Source organism: Polyodon spathula, chromosome 2, assembly GCF_017654505.1.
Source record: "Polyodon spathula isolate WHYD16114869_AA chromosome 2, ASM1765450v1, whole genome shotgun sequence".
Classification (NCBI taxonomy): domain Eukaryota; kingdom Metazoa; phylum Chordata; class Actinopteri; order Acipenseriformes; family Polyodontidae; genus Polyodon; species Polyodon spathula.
The window spans coordinates 33,208,780-33,229,498 of record NC_054535.1 but is presented as its reverse complement, the minus strand read 5'-3'; the positions used below and the strand labels follow the sequence as shown (position 1 = coordinate 33,229,498).

Genomic DNA, 20,719 nt, shown 5'->3' with positions numbered 1-20,719 from the left:
AATTGAATCTGTTCAGTCTTGAACAAAGAAGACTACGTGGCGACCTAATTCAAGTATTCAAAATTCTAAAAGGTATTGACAGTGTCGACCCAAGGGACTTTTTCAGCCTGAAAAAAGAAACAAGGACCAGGGGTCACAAATGGAGTTTAGAAAAAGGGGCATTCAGAACAGAAAATAGGAGACACTTTTTTACACAGAGAATTGTGAGGGTCTGGAATCAACTCCCCAGTAATGTTGTTGAAGCTGACACCCTGGGATCCTTCAAGAAGCTGCTTGATGAGATTTTGGGATCAATAAGCTACTAACAACCAAACGAGCAAGATGGGCCGAATGGCCTCCTCTCGTTTGTAAACTTTCTTATGTTCTTATGTTCTTATGAAAGATTTTGGACTATAAAACACAGAATGGCTTTCCAGTATTAGGTTTCATTAAGCTCAATTCCCAGTTAAATATAAAACTCCAAAATATCATTACAAACCCCCTTTTTAAATTAATGGTGTTCTTAATACATTTGATTAATTTAAACACGTTATATACAATTCATATTACTGGATGGTTGTGGCAAAGTGCCCGCCCCTGTGTGTATTTTGTGTTGTATGTTGTGTGTTAATGCTGGTGTGTAGTCATTATAAACGGGTCTGTGCAATCCTTGTGCCTAAATACAAATATACATTTTAAACACTTGTGTTACACAGACCCGTTTATATCCCATGTACCAATAACTACACACCAACATTAACACACAACATACAACACAAAATATACACAGGGGCGGGAACTTTGCCACAATGGCGCACTTACAGTCTGATTTTTTTTTTTTTTTTTTTTTTACAAAGAAAAAAACATTTGCATATATGAAGAAAAAACCAAATACATTCGGAAGTCATCAAGTTTCATAATTTCTACTCAATCATGAGGTAAACTAGCTTTAGCATGCAAGTTATTACATATTATTTATTTATGATATAATGTCATTAAGGCTTTTCAACCTTTGTAGTAAATTAAACAGTCGTTTATTTTAATGGGGTGTTTTACATGTCACAACCAATGAATATTAGTTATATTCTTGTACATTAAAAAAACATATATATATGATTCTTAGTAAGTGCATATATTAGTATTACTGTAACAGTGTTCCTAATAGGGAAATCTAATACATTTTCGTGTCATCGTCTTACGAACTTGTAGTTCACCATTTATCATGTGTACAGAAAATATCTTTACTGAGTTCAATATATGACAACCAGCATTCACAGGAATGGAATTCTTGTCTAATTCACTGTAATTCACTTACAAATCCTCATGACAAACAATATACAGCAACATAGACCACATCTATCAAGTTTTTGTAACATGAAAGACTTAAACGAAATATTTACTTCCTGTGTTAGTCACAGTACACATACCAATATCTGTCACTGCTTTACGTAGTCATGAAACATCAGTGAGCCATTCTTATATAACTATAAGAGTTACATTCTTACAAATCTCAGTTAACTTTAAAAATAAAGTTTCATTGATTATAGACTTCTCATAACAACAACATACTAGTTATTTATTTCCCAATTTATTTTACAAGTATGGTATATTTGAACCTAGAGACCTGAATAATCACCATTGTGGTTGCACTGATAATTCTTGGAACCATTTTTCCCATTTTGGAGATATTAAAATCACCAAATTTCTTAGTTGCAGGTTTCTTCCTATTTTTTTTAGAATTCAATTGTGTGGTACTGTTTGAATGTCAATAAACGTATCTGTGTAAGATTTAACGCTAAGGGCATTAAAAAAGAAAAACAAACAAACAAAAAAAACCTTTGAAGTTGATGCTGCCATTTAAGGTCTAGCTACCCGGAAGCCTGTAGTTAATGTATGCGTGCGTCACTCACAGATAAGCTAGCCAACCAGCCCGCTGCTTTCATGCAAAAACGAGTAGTGGGATATGTACACCGAGAGCGGCTGCTAGGAAAATGGATGTACAGAGGGTAAAAACACGATCCTTTCATTACATTATAATTATCTATATATCTGTTTGTTGAAAATATGCTTAAATTGACACTATTATATAGCCCTAATCTTCCCTGTACATATAAATAAATACAGTGATAAAAGTATAATTCATGTCATGTTCGAGTGTTACCGATTTCATGCATGGGACCCCCATGGAACATACATTCATATGTATCAATCAAGCGACATTCTTTGAAATAAATTCACCATCTGAATAATAACACTTGTCAAAAGCTTTTTAGTAAAAGCTGAAATAATATTCTGTGGACTGCTGAGGCTTGAAATACTGTCAAGAAACAAACTCAGAATTAGAAAAATATGAAACCAAAAAAAAAAAAAAAATAAAAATGAGCGGTGCTACTCCACCATCAAACAGATTACTGTATAAGGTAACAATTAACAAAGTAAAATCAATAAACAAACAAAAACTGTGTATACGTTCTGCTCATTGGAATCTGATGTTAAGGAATGTGGAGGCGACTCATCGTCCACATCATAACTCCCACACAAATCAAACCGATGAGATTGCTTTCAAATCTAGCATCTGCCACCTTACTGCATTCAATGACATGGATTGTTGTCCTGGTGTGATGTCACGCATGCACGAACCATCTTCTGGGTAGAGGTAGTGAAGATTTTTTCAAAGCTGTTACACTAAAAACTTTTTTCAACTTATAAGTAATGAATATGAATAACCCTTTCATATTCAATGGGTTTTTTTTTTTCAGTGCACACCACCTTAAGACTCAATTGGCTTGGCCTCCAACCGGTAATATGACACCACTTGAGAATTGCATCATGGGAGTGCTTTTGAAAACTCAATTGAGCAAGCTAGAAGGGAGACACCTTATCTGTAATTGTGTAGGGTTCAGTTAAACAAGATTTATCCATGTGCACTCTTTTGGTTGCGAAAACGTTACGGATGTAACCCTGGTTCCCTGAAAGAGAAGACAACCACCAACAATAATTTTGGGATATGCCTGCCACAGGTCAGATATTTACTGAGCATTTTATGTCACAGCTGCTGATAGGCCCCTTTGGGAGTGACATCCTCGATTTCGCCTACCGGAGAAACAAATAGTCACTCCACGGAGCTCACTTCCTCTTTTGCATCGAACCCGCGAAGCGACCGATTCGACCTCCCAGGTTGGTTGTCATCTACTCTTTCAGGGAACCAGGGTTACATCCATATAACTTAACGTTCCCTTTCAATCTGAAGACGTCCACCAACAATACTTTTGGGAAAAGTATACCAAAGCTGTTGCGAGGGAAAGCGAGTGGAGGTGGCAGACGAGAGGCGATTCGAATGCGCAAAACCATAGTTAGCGGTGCGAATGTGCAACCTCAAGGACCCTTGTGCCTAATGAAGGCATGGAGGGATCTACCAGGTGAAGGTTATACCTGGTGAAGGTATGCGGGGTAGCCGAGCTATCCACAGTACATATATCAGTCAATGAGGCTCCTCTAAAGAGAACCCATGACATAGCCATTCATCTGGTAGTGTGTGTGGCCACACCCAGTGGGTGTAGGTCACCATTAGTATATGCAGTCAAAACAGTGTCCACAATCCAGTGAGACAGTCGTTTCTTTGAGAGGGCCTGACCCAAGGTCCATACACCATGACAGACAAATATCTGGTCAGACTGACGCAGCACTCTTGTTCTGTCAACATAACATCTCAATGCCCGAACCGGGCAGAGGGAGTTTAATCTCCGATCCTCCTCCGAAGAAAAAGCAGGTGAATGGAAAGATACCGAATGGAAAGGTACGTAAACAATACCTTCGTCCCAAATGCTCATACAAGAATTGTGTATTCACAGAGCCTGCAACTCAATGACCCGCTTAGTGGAGGTGATGGCTCAAAAAGGCTGTCTTCATAGACAGATATTTCAACTCAATTAAATATATAGGCTCAAACAGGGCATTAGTGAAAGCCTCCAATACCATGTCTGGACTTTTTAGGAGGACGTAACCACCAAGTGCCCTTCAGAAAACGGGTCGCCAGGAAATGAGCGCCTGGGGGCACCGAGTCAATGGGAACATGGCATGCAGATATGGCTGCTGGTACACTTTTAGCGTAGAGGGGGATCTACCCACCTCCAGCAATTCTTGCAGGAATTGCAAAATAATTGCTGTAGGTCAATAGCTAGGGTAATGACCTCTAGTCTTGAAAATACCTCCATTTATAGGAATACAACGACCTTGTGGAGGAGGCCCTAGCATTCTACAGTGTACTGACGACTGCGTCTGAGGGCCCTAAGGTGGACAGGAGTCCTGTTCAGTGGCCAGACCCATAGTTGGAGTCTACCCGGTTCTGAGTGCCAGAGAGTGCCTCTCATCTGACTGAGGAGATCCAGTCATAGTGGGATCTCCCATGACCGTCCTTGCAGTAGCTGGCAAAGGGTCGAAAACAAGATTCTCCTGGGCCATCTGGGGGCCACCAGGATAACTGTCGCTTTCTCTCTCTGGCCCTTCTCTAGGATGGCCGGGAGCAACTTTACTGGTGGGAAAGTGTATAAGAGCGTCCTGGGCCACTGGTGGTCCAGGGTGATGACGCCTAATGGACAGCTGCAGAGGAGGAGGGAGAACCATAGAGGACAGTGAGTCATCTCTGCCGTGGCAAAGTGATCGACTCAGGCCTTCCCAAAACTTTCCCAAATGCACTCTACTACCTGAGGTCCACCACCCAATTCTCCACCCCCCGGGTTAATAATCTGAAGTCTATGTGGTGTAACCCTGGGACCAGGACCCGCTGTCTCCTCTGCAGGCCCAGACTGCACACCAACCTGCATTGGATGTGTCTGTCGTCACCACTTGATGGCTGTGGATCACCCCTTACACCAGCGCAGGGCTTCCTAGCATATGCGAGACACTGTCAGCCAACGGTGTCTGATGCATTTGAGATATAGCCAGAAGACATTTAACCATGTCTAAAGTGGGCACATATGAAGTAGCCCCAGCTGGAGGGCTGATGAAGCCGCGGCCTTGAGACCCAGCAACTTCTGACACAACACCAGAGGCACGATCGCTCTCTGTTGAAACAGGTATAGACAATTCTGAAAGGCAGCCCCAAGGGGGGCTGCACTTTTTTAGAATGTGTGGGGGGCTAAGGAGAGGCTGAATGGCAGCACAGAAAACTCAAAGATGAAATTTAGCCATCAGCCAATAGAGCGCTGAGGTACCAAGGCGCAGAAGAACTGATGGTGTCGTAATGCTGAAGTGTTTGGGCATTTAGGGTGCCGAAGCACCGAGGGCACCGTGTGTACTGCAGCACTAAAGCACCGAGCTTCAAATCACCAAGGGTGCAGAAGCACAGAGGCACGAAAGCACCGAGGGTACCCTGACACAGAGCATCTAAGCACTGAGGCTCTGAGGCACAGAGGCCCCGAGGGCACTGAGGCATGGAACATCTAAGGACTGAGGACGCCGAAGCACCGATGCACCAAACACCAAGGGAGCAAGCATTGAAGGCTTAACCGCGTGTAGTCACACAACCCGGGGTAGCGCGTAGCATACACCGGAGTTTAGCACAGACTCGAGAGCTGTGGTAGGCTACAGTCAGTAAGAAGAAAGAAAGAAAGACATACTTTTCTTTTTTGAAGACCCAAAACACAGAGGTGGGCAGACTGATGTATCCGTGGAGTCTACTCAACAATGAGCCAGGCCCCAGTCGAGGAAGCACATAAGTATTTATATATATATTTGTTAATTTAAAAAAAAATAAAAAATTAGACTGCAAAGGCAGTAGAAGAAAAACACACACACAATTTGTTCGGACACCCCAAGCTCTGGGTCAGTGGTGCCGTCCGCCCACTTGACATTTTTTTTGAAAATAAAAGATTATTATTATTTTTTTTATTTTTTTGTGCGGCCGAGTGCACTGGGCGGACCGCTACAATCCGGCGGCGTCGACTAAGCAGCGGGTCCCGGTGGAGGAATCTTTTTTTTTTTTTTTTGTTAGCTTGCAATAGCAAGAGAAAAAACTAAAAAAAGGCAGGCGCTGTAGCAGTCTACAATCGCAAAGCGATGTAGGTTGTTGAAAGGAAAAAGACAAAACAAAGAGCAGTTACGTGTTTATAGTTCAGTCTAGTTCGCACAAGCCAGGTTTTTGATTCCAGGCAAGTGGCAAGCCGACTTCCAGCAATATACTATTAGGTCTGATGGCCTCAGCCATATCGGCCATTCAGCTGGGTCTGCTTCAAATGCACTCGCTACTTGTGTGGCTCAATGTGTTCCACCTCAACACCAAATGCGACAGAAACTGTCGGCTGACTGTGTCTCACGCGTACTCGGCAGCCCTACACTGGTGGAGGACGAACACCAGAATGGTATGAGGTTGTGAGAATGGGAGTAGTGTTAAACCGCCAAGTGGTGATGACAGACGCCTCCAACTTGGGTTGAGGGGTGGACCGCTGGAGTTGTAAGTGGTCTCCCTTGCTCTCCACCACTTCCTCCCGGTGCTGAGGGGTACACATGTGTTGATATGGATGGACAACACGACAGTGGTGGCGTATGTCAACCAACAAGGTGGCCTATGGTCTGCAGGGTTGCATCGCATGGCCTTCAGGCTATTAACATGGGCTCAGAAGAACTTGCTGTCTCCATGGGCGACGCACATTTCCAGAGTGCTGAACTAGGCAGTGGGCCTCCTCTCCAGGAAGGGTCCGTATCCATCAGAGTGGCGACTCCACCCTCAGATAGTGGAGTGCATTTAGGAACAGTTCTGGTAGGCACAGGTCAATCTCTTTGCCTCGACAGAGACGATGCATTGCCCCCTGTGGTACTCCCTCCACAACATATGTATGGTTTTTTGTATGCTTTCCCACCTATATCGCTGCTCCCGGCCTTTCTCGAAAAGGTCCGGTTAGAGGAAGTGTCAGTTCTCCTAGTGGCCCCTAGATGGCAGCTACCATGTGCCAGCTGTTACACTGCCAGCCCTGGGAGATCCCACTGCGCATGGATCTCCTCAGTCATACAAGAGGCACTCTATCGGTCTGGCCCCTGATAGGGACCGTTGTTTAGCCCTAGGGCTATCAGATGCGATTGTGGGTATGTTGCAGAGTGTTAGAGCAGACTCCACTAGGTCCTTATACACCTATAAGTGGCGGTATTTCCAAGCTTGGTGTCTGGCTGGAAGCCATGATCCAATATCTTGCCCTATGTCAGTCATCTTACAGTTTCTGCAAGAATTGCTTGATGCTGGTAGGTCATCTTCCAGGGTGTATTTAGCGGCCATCTCTGCATGCCATGCCCCTGTAGATTCGGTGTCTCCGGGTGCGCATTTCTTAAAAGCGCTCAGCGATTACACCCTCCCAGGAGGACTGTTCTCCTTGAATGGAGCCTTAATATTGTACTGGAGGATCTCATGGAGGCCCTGTTTGAGAAGTACCTGTCTATGAAGACAGCCTTCCTCATGGCTATCACCTCCCTAAGCAGGTCAGTGAGCTGCAGGCACTGTCTGTGCAAAGCTCCTGCATGCGTATTTAGGAGTATGGCAGCAGGGTGTCTCTGCGCATCAACCCTGCTTTCTTCCCCAATGTGATCACAGCCTTCCATATTAATCAATCTGTGGAACTGGAGTCCTTCCATCCACCACCATTTTCTTTAACGGAGGATGAGAGATTGAATTTCCTCATCCCAGTGCGGGCATTGAGATAGGACAAGAGCTCTGCGTCAGTCTGACCAACTCTTTGTCTGTCACAGGACATTGATACTAGGATAGCCCCTCTCAAAGCAAAGTCTGTCACACTGGATTCTGGGACAGAGTGCATCATCCCAGGAAGGGGCCTATCAACAGCTCTGGTATATAGAGCTCAGCGATACCTACCCAGTGGGCAGCAGGCATATCCCATACATAATGTTCATCGGTGGTTGTCTTCCCTTTCAAGGAACCAGGGTTACGGTAAGTAACCTAACCTTATGTAACATCTCTAACAAGTGGAATTCTTTACACTTTAAATGTCTTGAATTCAATATAGCTACATTATAAACCTGGGCTAAGAAAGTTTACAAACTTTCCTTAACAAAGCAAACTCAGTTTCTAAGACAGTATCTACACAATACGTCATAACTCCACTAGCAATGTAAGTTTTCACACTTTCTGGAACAAATTGCTTGCTCACTAAAAGAAATCACTAAATCACCAATGAGAATTTAGTAATCACAAGTTGTTATTGTTAAATTCAATAATTTTCTAAAAAATTACTATTAGGTTAATTTCTACTTTTGTTCCTTCTAGGAATTTAATCATTTTTACTTCATTGACTATTTCTATCCTTTTAAAAATATAAGTCGATTACTAAGGACCATATTGCATGATCACTTTTTAATCTCGGACTTTAAACTAGTTGTATTTCTACAAACTATGGGTTAAACAAGATTGTACATTAGTCTAAAAACTAAACTCTTGGTTCTGTGTAAGTCACTTACATTCTACAGACAATTTCAAAAGGGATAGGCGCTTTTACACTGTAGAGAAACAGTAGTGGTTATAACAAGATTATGTTTATAACAAAACAATTTACAATTAAGATTAACTTCACTTTAGTTAGATATATAGATATAGGTTATACTCCTTGCTTAGACAAAACTGATTTTCCATTCAGCAATTACCACTTACAGAGATTGTACACATTAATTATAACCAATACTGGTTACACTATTTGATTTATCCACTGTAATTTGTTTCAAATATTTCTCATGGTCTGGCAGACAAGAGGTTAGATCGGTTTCTTTCTTTACATAAACAAATGCAAGTTAAGTGTTTTAAGGGGAGGGAAGATTTCAGACTCAAAACTATTAGGTTTTATTAAGCTCAATTCCCAAGTAAATAAAAAAGCTCCAAATATCATTGCAGCAATATATACTGCTGAAGTTAAATACCGGGATAGAGAGAAGCCAAAAAGGAAATACAAAACTTGCATAAGTTTATGTGGAGATTGTTTTTATAAGGAATAAGGTGCTTCAAGGTTATTAGATTACTATGTATGGCATGAGGTAAACAGATCCCTCTATTGCATATAGCTATTGTACCATTCTGGTGTTCGCAGAGAACAAGGCAATATGAAATCCACAGGAGTGCCGTTTCAGACTTTTAATGCACAATTCTAGGCTCCAGGTCCGTAAATATCCTTTTTTGAAGCCACACAAGCACGGCCAGTCAGGGTGACTTAACCACTAAAGCATTGTGTTTTTTTCTTGCTTTGATAACCAACCTCTAAAATTAAATTAATGTATTCAAATTGACATGCAGGACCTGTTTAAGTACAAGTTCCTCCCATGGTTGTGTGTTTTACATAAATGAAAAGCTTCACAATGTTATATTGCTACATATGTGATCTCCTTTTTTAATGGCAGAATATGTTTAAGGCAGTGTTGCCTAACAGACCTGAGGACTGCAAGCCAGAAGATTCTGTGTTCAAAGCTCAATTTATCCATTGATTTGCTGAGTAACAGCATGCTGCTTTTCATAGTTAGAGCTACCCAATTGCAGAAACCTGATACACTTTCAGTTTTACATGCATGACACCTTTTTTGTTAAAACTAACAGCAGCCTAGAACTGTTTCATAAATACAAAACATATATTTAAATAACTCAACTCACATACATGTAGGCAGCAAAACAGCATAACTAATACATTCTGTATATAACAGTGTTTTAAAATTAACAATTAAAAGACTTGCACAGTGTACCGATTAATCGATTATTCAATCATCTAATCAACTGGTTACCTCTACAATGTGCAGCTTTAAAAAAAATGTTAAAAAAAAAATCTGAATATTGGGTCAGTGTCATGTCAAGTGTTTACAAGGTTATATTCGCAGGAAGCACTACCAAGACAACAGATTCAAGTTGCCACAATATATATATATATATATATATATATATATATATATATATATATATATACACACACACACACACACACACACACACACACACACACACACACACACACACACACATACATATATATATATATATATATATTCACTTGAGGAAAACAGATCCTTCACAGTCAGATTTTGTGCATCTGTCAAAAAAAATATCACAAAGACTGAAAATGTTGCGAAAATTGCCACTTTAAAAGTTCTGTGTCTGAATTGTTGTTATCAGGAACAACCCATAGTCTCCATTAAAGGGGTGTAACAGAGGGAATGCAATGACTGAACATGTAGTTTCTTACTGTGTAAAATATAATTTCAAAATCTGAAGATGTCTCACATTTAAAAAAATATGACAAAATTGTTTGACATAATTTTGCACGCAAGTTTTATGTTACCATTATGTTGTTGTGAATGAATCCTCTCCTGTATCTTGCTGGTTTCAGGTGTGGGTACTCCTCAGTGCTCGTCACTTTGATACCCCAGACCTTCTTCCAAGCCTCATACAGCTGTACGTGTACTGGGTAAACACCGGAGTGGTGGGGAGCCACTGCATAGCCCATGTCTGTGGGGACACCATGCTCCTGAAACAAATAATATAACAGCTGCTATCTTATTCAGGGCAACACTCACATTAAACATGTACAAACAATACATTAAATGATTAATATCCTGGCAGAAGCTGTTAGCTCAGTTTTATGAACAAAGTACTTAATGTTCAAAACGTCTTTCTATAAATGGCCAATACCTCAACTCTCATTTTTTTATTTAAACACTGATCATGTTTAAAATAGGTCTGTCAAGTCATTAAAAAATGAATTAAAAACCTTAATCTTGATTTTAAATCGCATAGTTAATGAATACAATTAATACAATGTTATTATTATTATTATTATTATTATTATTATTATTAATAATAATAATAATAATAATAATAATAATAATAATAATAATAATAATAATATTCCAGCATAAAAGTGTTTTCCTATTTCTGGATTCTTGATCCTATTTGTTGGTCCCTCTATAGTTTTATATATACTTACAATCTAGCATTGTTGTTAAATTGTTTGAACCAACTGCTAGATCACAATGGAGTCAGTTTATTACTCACCTTACTGATAAACAGATGTTTTTCATTGCCATTATAATTTTAAATGATCTTTTATTAATAACTTGAAATCGCTTAAATAAAACAAAACATTAATTGAGTAATAGTTATAGCCTCCATAATTGTAAATGATATTGTTTAAAATAAATGTGGTTATTGACATGAAACAATGTTAATGGGTCTGTAATCGGTAGCTATCCACTTTGCAACAGAACTGGTTAGGGTATCGCACTGAGCTTGATTCATGGGTTTGCAGTGAACTTTGCATTTCTAAAATAGTACCCTGTCAAAACTGACAAATTTAATTTGTTGTTGCATTGTTGTTGTCTGTAGCAGAAGATTGTGTATTTTGAGAAGTGAAAGCATGTTTAGCATGCAGGTGGTGCAGCAGACCAGATGCACTTTTGTGATACTGGAACTCACTTTGACAGTAGATAGACGTAACGCTCTTTCTATCCAATGAACTGTAAGAAAGTTTAAAAAAAATAAAGTCCATTCACAAGTCCTTCAGTTTGAGTGCTTTGCTACATAATACGGTTCATTGACTCATTTTATATTCAAACGATGACTACACTCGTTCAATTCTGGCATGCACTAAAATTGTGCCGCAGGAAATTAATTACTATTTATTTATTTATTTTATTTTATTTTATTTTATTTATTTATTAGCAGACACTCTTATCTAGGGTGACTCACAATTGTTACAAAATATCACAATACAAAGTATCACATTATAGAATATCACATTACAGATAAGAACAGTTAAGTGCAGTAAAATCAGTTGAAAATAAGACCAAATTCAAATAAGAACAATTACGGTAAGTGGGACAAGACAGGAGTGAGATGAATGTGCGTTAAAAAATGAATCTCCCATAAAATGAATGCGTTAACTGCAGAAGTTTACTGCGATTAATTGACAGTCCTAGTTTAAATATTTCAAAATTCAAAATCAATTTATCGACTTTTGTAATTGACTACTGTAAATGTGATAATCATAAGGAATTAGGCAGAACTATGTAGCCATGCGTAATTCTTCCCAACACAACCCCTAAAATGAAAATAAAACATCATAAAGATGAAATAGTGCATTATAGCATTTTTTTTTTACATGGGTACTGTACTGTTTCCCTATAACCCCACATATAAACCAGGTTGCTAATGATTAACTTTAGCCTTTAATACATTTCGTGAGGTCAAATGAAACAGATGGCCTACACGACCCCTCTGTCTGAAGCAACAGGGATGGATGAATCAGTTGTTCTTTATATTAAACTTAAATACTATGCATTTTTTCATATTGTGCCACCTGTGTCTTTTCTTCACTCTATTGAAAACTATAACCTAGTGTTAGAGTATGGAGTGGATGTGGGCAGGGCAGAGGCCCTGCACACTAAGAAATGTGGGTTTTGTGGTTGCCTATGCACAACCACAGGTGAATGTAATAGTTGAATTGGAACCTGTTCACTGTGCTGGCCCAGGGCCGCCACATATAAGGTCTGCAACCCCGTTCACATTTGCTGTTTAAGGAGCCTTTGTGCGTTCACATATGTGACCGAAAAGCAGGCCTAAAATGTGGCAGTTTGCTTGCTTGATAGCCTGCACTCAGAATGGAAGAGTTACCGGGATATACAGTAACCCTTGATTTGTAGCAGATGTTTTTTTTTATTAATTTATGTTTTTCAATGCAGCACAGTAGCAACTTATGATATATATTTAAAAAAAAAAACATATATTATTGACTATTTTGACTTAATGTTATGGTGTGTAATGGGTCTGACGATTCAAGCGTACCCCCACACACAATCGCATTATTCTGAACACTGAGGTATTTAGAACGCAGAAAACAGCTTGCTTGTGTTTACAGGTATAAACATTTATTATTTTCATAATGGATACTTCAATCAGATTGCAAATGACTAACAGGTTGCATATACAAGGACTGATATTCACAGGACAAGCTCATGACTAAACACCTAATACTACTGCTCCCCCCGAAGGAAAGACACGGCATTAAATAATAATTCATTAATTATTCAATAACCGGTTACACCTGGAATCATTTTATACAGAAAGAAACTCTATCATTTAACATTCATTCAATTTACAATAAACATTCATATGCTTTATATGACACATGTTTCTTCTCTGCTATACGTATTTGTTTAACCTGCATGAATACCATCTTTGTTTATAAACACGATCGTTAAACTGTTATAGTATTTATTATTCATTGTTACTATTATTCTCTAGTTCCTCACCATTACAAATAAAGACTGAACATCAGCATTACCCCTTACTTGGAAGATTACCAAACATGGCTATAACAGCCACTTCATTAAGGGAAGTGCCCTAATGTAAATACAGCAATACACCGCCATATATCAAATACACTTTGTTCACAACATGCATGATACGTAATAAAAAAAAAATCTAAAAAATCTCCGACATCACAGAAAATCAGCATTTTTCCATGCCAGAAAATCTAACTGTTCATGTGGTATGACCTGCCTTTTCTTTTTTGGAGCGTTCACGTATGAGAAAAGGTGGCCCTGAAGTGGCCCTGGGCACAAGTGTGAATGGGGTCTTGATGATTGGTTGTCAATTAACCTTGCTCACACCCTATAAAGAGAACAAAGGAATTAATGTTTGGGGCGGGTTGTGTAGGAGAATGTGGAGTAGCGAAGGAGCGTGAAACAGAAACAAAGTAAGAGAGAAAGGTAGCGTGATAGCTGTGCTTAGGTGCTGTGTTATTTTGATTAATTTGACAAGTTCTGTGTGTAGTGTTTTGTTCAAACTATTATTTTGTTCTTGTGTTTTGATTTTGTCTGTTTTGTGTTAATAAAAGTGTGCAGAAAGCGCTGAACTACAGTTTCTTTGCCTGGGGTGATATTTCTGCCACTGGCCATCCTTGACTGCCAGTCACACTATCACACTAGGTGAACTGCAATCAACTGTAATTGGGACAGTTGTGAGATTTTGCTGCATGACAGTGGGTATGGTACTTTACCCCTTTTCCACTGGCACATCCGACCCGTGAGGACTCGGTATGGTATGGTTACAGGTGGTTCTCCACTAGCTATTTGTCGAATCTAGTGAGAACCAAACCGTGAAACTCCGGCCTCACAAGACATCTGAATCTGGCTTGGATCCAAGCCAGGCCAGGGGTGGGGGTGGGGTTAAGGATTTTTGTCATTACATTGCATCAGTGAGTACACTCCAGAAAGACAAACAACAAGCAACATGGCAGGCAGTGAGTGTGGTGAGAGTAAAGTACAGCCTTGGGACGCTGAGGAAGTGCAGGCTGTAGTTCCTCTGTGGGCAAATAAGTGTTCAGGAAGATTTGGAGTGCATCAGAAATAAAAAGTTTATGCCTGAATTTCTGACACAAACCCCGGGTACAGCACACTTAACTTACACACTCAAAAACACAAAATTCTACCTAATTTCTCATCCTAGACCTTCATTATATTAATATAAAGAAAAAAAATGCTGAAAATAAAACAATTCTAAACTGATTTACAAAAATATAGTTAAACAAAATACAGCTGTACCACACACACAACTACAGCTCTCACTGCACTTTTTTAAGGCATCCAAATAAAAAACAACTCTAGAAAAAACAATAACTATCCTGAAACGGGATATCTTTGGCAAATCATATTTTTAAAACCTTCTTTTTCCCTTAAAATAGAGCTAGTTGAATTTTTTTAAGTCAATATAAATCGGTTAAAGTTGTGGATTATAAAGAAATTCCTAAATATATTTACAACATATAGCGATACAAGATACAGCAGTACCATTGGTCTATTAATTTTTGAACACCATTTGTTTGCAAATCTTTTGGCAAACTGAATTAATTAATAACAGTAATTAATAACAACTGTCTTTCATTGCATGCGACGACAGTACAGGCTCTCTTAAATCGCACCGTGAGGGCTCGGTACGACCCTGGCATGGCTCAGTTGTACAGTGGAAAAGTGGCATTAGTAACAAAACTGAGATGTGCTGTGTTTGAATTGAACATAACATATAAAATGCATAATTCAATTGTGATGCAAGTTTCATCAGTCAGAATATTACAAGGTTCATAGTATTTGCATTTCAGGGTTCTCTATAGCCCGACTGTACTAACAAGTATTCCAGCCTGGACAAATATTTTATGTTCCCATACAAGCACAGCTTGGAACTTTCAGAACCACTCTGCTGCATTCTCATGACAACCAAATCACTTTGGTAGCTGTGGGGTAGGCTTGGGGTGCCATTTTATAGGCACAACACCACACACTGTGTTATCGCTTTCTTTAACAATGATCTAGAAAACACTTACAAAATCACACTTTTCTACAGCTTATAAGGAGTCTCTCATTACCACTTTGGCAGCATCACAGTAACAACATCTCAGGAAAAATCCATGCTGTTGTACCTGTGATGCCTTTCGAGTCTACGATCAGTGAATCTCCTTGCAGGAAATACTTTTATAGTGTTGATTAAGACTGATTGTGAGCAGTAATCTTTATTCAGCAGCTTTGCTGACTAGATACATTTAAAAACATACTTTGATATATGAAGGATTATAATTTTAGAAAGCAGTTGGAGACATAAATGAAGTGGAACTTCATATAAATTTTTGCATGGATATTACATCATTTTTGCAGGGATATTTCTAAATGCTTCATTAATTATTGGTGCTATGGCAATAAATGACCGTTAACCGTTAATCAGAATTAAAGGCAATCACTAGAGCTACCGTAAATTCGCTTCAGAATCACTAAAGCACTTTGCCCTTACGTTTGTGTTTTCATGACTCTTCACATACATCACTAAAATTAAGTCCCAGGTTAAGATCTTGTTGAAGCACAACCTGAAGCTAGAATTCCTCATATCTCAACACAATGTGTGTTGTAGATCTATGTTACTGAAGATAACATCCTTTAAACTACAGCAGATGTAAAACCAAGATCCCATCTGTTTTGTGAACTCTTCAAGAGCCACAGTACAGTCATACATGACGCCATTGTCAGCCAAAGTTCCCTTAGGAAGCGCTACTCACCCACTCATATGTATGTTAAAAAAAGTTGCAATTCGGCTTATATATATGTCACTTTTTGTATGTTTTGTATCTAAATATTCAGGCTTTACCGTTGTATTGCCTGGAGTGACTACAGCATATGTACCACGTGGTTGTTTTCTTCAGATGATTAAAAATCATTTGAAACAATATTGGACGCATTGATTTATTATTTATGGCTCCTAGTGGACTAATGCTTTACTCTTTAAACAGTCCTATTTCTGCCTGTTTTTCACTGTTTTCATTTATGTATGTATAAATACTGGATAGTTTGTGCTGCATGCATGTAACTTACTGTATATCAAATGAAAGGTCACACAATTTCCTTTGATATTATATCAGTTGCAACATGATCAGACATACTATATGTGACATAGGCTCTCTCTCTTTCTCACTCTGTCTCTCTCTCTGGTCTGTAGCTTCTCTAGCAACTTAGGTAGGCAACCAAGACAAACGGCGTTGGAAACTCCAAAGCCGACGTCTGATTTGCTGGGTTTTGTATTTTTTGAGTTACAGCACTGAAATACACCCACAGATCTGATGCATCTCACAGGACTGTACTACTGCATTCTGGAGGCTGATGTTTTCTCTCTGAACTAAGTATACAGGAACATTTGGTATTGCTTGAAAGCTGGGATTCTAAGCTTTCCAAATGATACTGAGTAATCGACTCATAACGAAACCTATGCAGGTGAACCCACTCACATGATGAGTGGCTTACCTTCAAACGATCGTAGGAGGTATGACACAGGCCAGGTTTTTGGGATGGAACCGCGTAACAGTCTCATGATTTGATCGGTCCTTGTCTGTCACAGGAATACGACTTCAACACAAGTGGAAAGCTTAAAGGCATGTTAAGATCGTAGCCCTAGCTACAAATACCACATACCAACAGTGAATAGGTCTGTACATTCAATCAAGCCCTGAACCACGTAGGTGGCTTTTATGTTGCCTGAGTAATATACACTTTAAGTTCGGTGTGCCGGTGCACTGAAAAAAATGGGTCTGAGTTTAAATAGAATTAACAACTTAACCTTGGGAGATGGGATGACAGCCTTTACAGTGGGTTAATTGGTGTTAAGGTATTTTAACTACCCACAGTGTAGCCTCTTGAGAAAGATATGTAACATGCCAGTCCACAACTAGTAAGGATATCCAGAGCCAATGCATGTGCTTATTTTACTGGAATTTACACATTACGTTTTGCGAAACTGACCAATTGCACCTCCTGGGGCCACTTTTTCGGGAGAATGGAAAGCAATTCCAAGAAAATGATACCCACACCTACTTAGCAATTCACAGCCAACTGGAAAGATCACTCTTACTGGATGGAAAAGAAACAGGGAAAGGAAAGCAAGAAGCTAAATTAGCCTTACTCATGATGAAATATTCATGTCAGCCGTTCAGGCATTTCCAATTAGATTAATTATTAAAATATACCCTAAAAGGACACCTAATGAAGGAGAAAGGTAGTAACCTCTAGAACTGAAGAAAACAAATGACCGAATCAATTATCCATCTTGTTGGACAAACATTTCTTAAATGAGGTTTACCTTTCATATCTAAAAATCTAAAAAATGTTGCAGACAAAACACACCTCTGTGAAGACATCAGTGACAATTGTTTACATTCCTGACAGACCACCTGATGTTCAATTATCTGATTAGAAACAACAACCCTGCATGCTAAATAATAATAACATGATGTTTTAGTTGTTTTGTTATTGTAGTCTCAATCCTATTGTGATATGTGGGACCCTATACTGCACATGATGTACTGTTGGAGTAAATGAGGAATGCTTTTGTAATAAATGCTTGTGAATAAGCACAGCGTTAAAAGTACAGATAGCAATCATTTTATAAACAACTTCATTGTGAAATGTAGGCCAGATAATGTACACACATAACCAATTTCATGCTGTAATAATCTTTGTTAGATACCGTATATAATGGGTCTGCTGCCTATCTTATATTTTGACAGCAGACTGTGGATAATCTGCCTGATGTGTATGTTGAATCAGGTGGTTAGGCAGCCTGTCAGTTCATCTGTTTTCTGTAACTAAATGTATTTTTTTTCCCATAACCCTAGTCAAGAATATAAAAGCAATGAACTGAGGATGTATTGTTTACCTATTTGTTGTTTTTTTTTTGGGGGGGGGGGGTTCTTTTGATGTTACTTCTTCTTGGGTCAATTGCAGCAAATTAAAAGGAGCGTACTAACTGGGGATGATCCCATGGTTAGCACTGAGGACAATACTAAACGAGTACACAAGTTAGTACCAATTGCAACAAACTAAGCAGCTCAAGATAGTCCCCAGCTGCATACTGAAAATGTTCTCCATTGCAACAAACCCCAAATTACTATGGTTGCCAAGTAGAGGATACTAATTTAGTCCAGCATTGTCTTTAGACTAAAGTTGTGGTACTGTACTAAATCCTGAAAAGAAATGTGAAGACTCTCAAAATATATTACCAATATTTATACAACAATAGAAACACGACTAATAGAGATACGAAACCAACTCATATTTTGAGCTCTCCCTTCAGTTCCTGTTTGGTTATACACTACAATAAAGATCTTAATCCTGTGCTGCGTACTAAAGTTGGGGATTAGCTGATCCACAACTTTGTTCTGCATCTTTTTTTGTTTCGATTAGTACTAAATTGGAACGGAGCTGAGGATGATCCCAAGATAGTACCGTATAGCCAGTCTGTGGCTCCATACTAAATTCCCAAGTTCGCTGCAATTGACCCCTTATGTCCTATGAATAATGCACTGATTTGAATTGCTATGTTTATTTGTTGGAAAACAGACTTTAGCTGATCCCTATTCCATAGGCTATATTATTTACTATGTGGTAATGTGAAAGAACCTTCCAAATTACCACTTCCAGCTATTCATCCATCTTGTATCCTAATAGAACTTGTTTGTCATCTGTTTATACTTGTACATAATATCCTTTTTTTTTTTCTAAACAACTACAAACAGTGGCCTCTAACTGATGCAGCTGTTAAGATGTTTATTCAGGACCTGTCTGACCTACCACAGTACCACTCTTTAGAGAAGATAGGAAGCCACTTGGCACTAATTTGCAAAAAGGATTATAACACCATAATAACCCCTAAAGGTCAAATAACTCAATCCAAACCCCTCATGATCTTACTGTTACCATGCATGTCAGATAGAATCCATTTGAGAGTCAATAGAATGGATTCAGAGTGACCCAAGCAGCTCCTTACCAGTGCAAACTCCTTGTTGAGAATCATCTGCTCAGCCAGGGATGACTCATTATGGAAAAGATGGGGCTGCATGTGACTCCACATGTGAGGAAACCACCAGAACTCGTCTACATACTTCATCAACAAGTCGTCCCCCTCGTCCTCCTCCTCCGTACCTACAGGGAAGACAGGGCTGTTCATTTTACTAATTGTCTCAGACAGTGGCCTGAATTTTCAACTTTTCCACACAGGTTAAAGGAAAATAAATCAAGTGTAATTACATAAAGTGTGATTATAGGATCATTTTAAAGGTATTTACTTATCATTACAGTACAAAGAGCCCAGTGATTTAGTGCTGATGTGATATAGGGTCAGCAATATCTTTAAATACTCAAAACTATAGAAATGATACAGTTGTTATCATGTAGGAGCAAGAAGCACGGATCATTACAGTGTAGTTATATGGTTATTCAGCAATGTAATCTAAAGTGCTTGATAAACTTTTAAGTCTGTGTGAACAAGCTGGCTGGCGGTGACATCAGACCAGGAACTAGACAGACACAGCCTGGGGTGAATGAAGTGCTAATGCACAATGTGGCAGGCTGGCGAGTGGATAGAGGCCCAGAGACAGTCTGCAGTTCAAAAAAATAACAATTTTATTATAAATAAACAAAAAAATAAAGTGCACAAGGGCAAAATAACAGATACTCAAACACAAATATAGCAAAAACAAAACTCACAAAAATAAAGTTTCCAGGCTGGGCAATGCCTTCACTGGATTTAGAAAATTCAAAAAACCACAAAACAAACACCAACCTGCTTCCTCAGCTCCCTTCCCCCAAATGAGAAGCTGAGGCCTCCTTTTATATCAGGTGGCTGGGCGCTGATTGATCGTTAATCAACCTAATCAACTAATCAACCCCAGCCACCTGAACATAATAAACCCAGGCAGGCAGGGGAAGTTAACCCCATCCCTGCCAATTTAAAAGGGCAGAGCTTTGCTCTGCCACACACAGTTTATTATAAATGAACAAAACACTAAACATTAGCACAAAACAAACGGCATGCTGGCCAAAATAAATAGACAGATAAAACAGTGGACAAACCTCAATCAAGTATCGTGCTGAACTGTTTCAGCATGAGTAGCAATTGTTATATGTATTTCTTTATTTCTTTCTCCTTCTCTCTCTGCGAACACACCAACCCGGTGTGCATGAAAAACTGATTCTTATGCAGATGTGCCGGGACTCGCTTGCTAATCAATCGTTCACTTGAATCTCAGCACAGTCAGCACGTGAACTAATTGTGCACTCCCCGTGCCCCCATACAAATACCCACTTTAATCTGCATGTGAAGTGATTGTGCAATCCCCGTGCGTAAATACAAATATACATTTTAAATCACCTGTGCTACATAATCCACATTATATCC

At 39.2% G+C, this 20,719-nt stretch overlaps 1 protein-coding gene across 1 annotated transcript in view; it reads right to left on the bottom strand.

The window, feature by feature from the left end:
* LOC121295414 (bifunctional heparan sulfate N-deacetylase/N-sulfotransferase 4-like) overlaps positions 1 to 20,719 on the bottom strand; it is an 87,423-nt gene that overhangs the window by 48,374 nt on the left and 18,330 nt on the right. Inside the window, exons 3-4 of the mRNA XM_041219997.1 lie at positions 19,310 to 19,464; positions 10,293 to 10,478 (exon numbers count right to left, since the gene is read on the bottom strand). Coding sequence (XP_041075931.1) covers positions 10,293 to 10,478; positions 19,310 to 19,464 — 341 coding nt within the window. The remainder of the gene's footprint in view (positions 1 to 10,292; positions 10,479 to 19,309; positions 19,465 to 20,719) is intronic.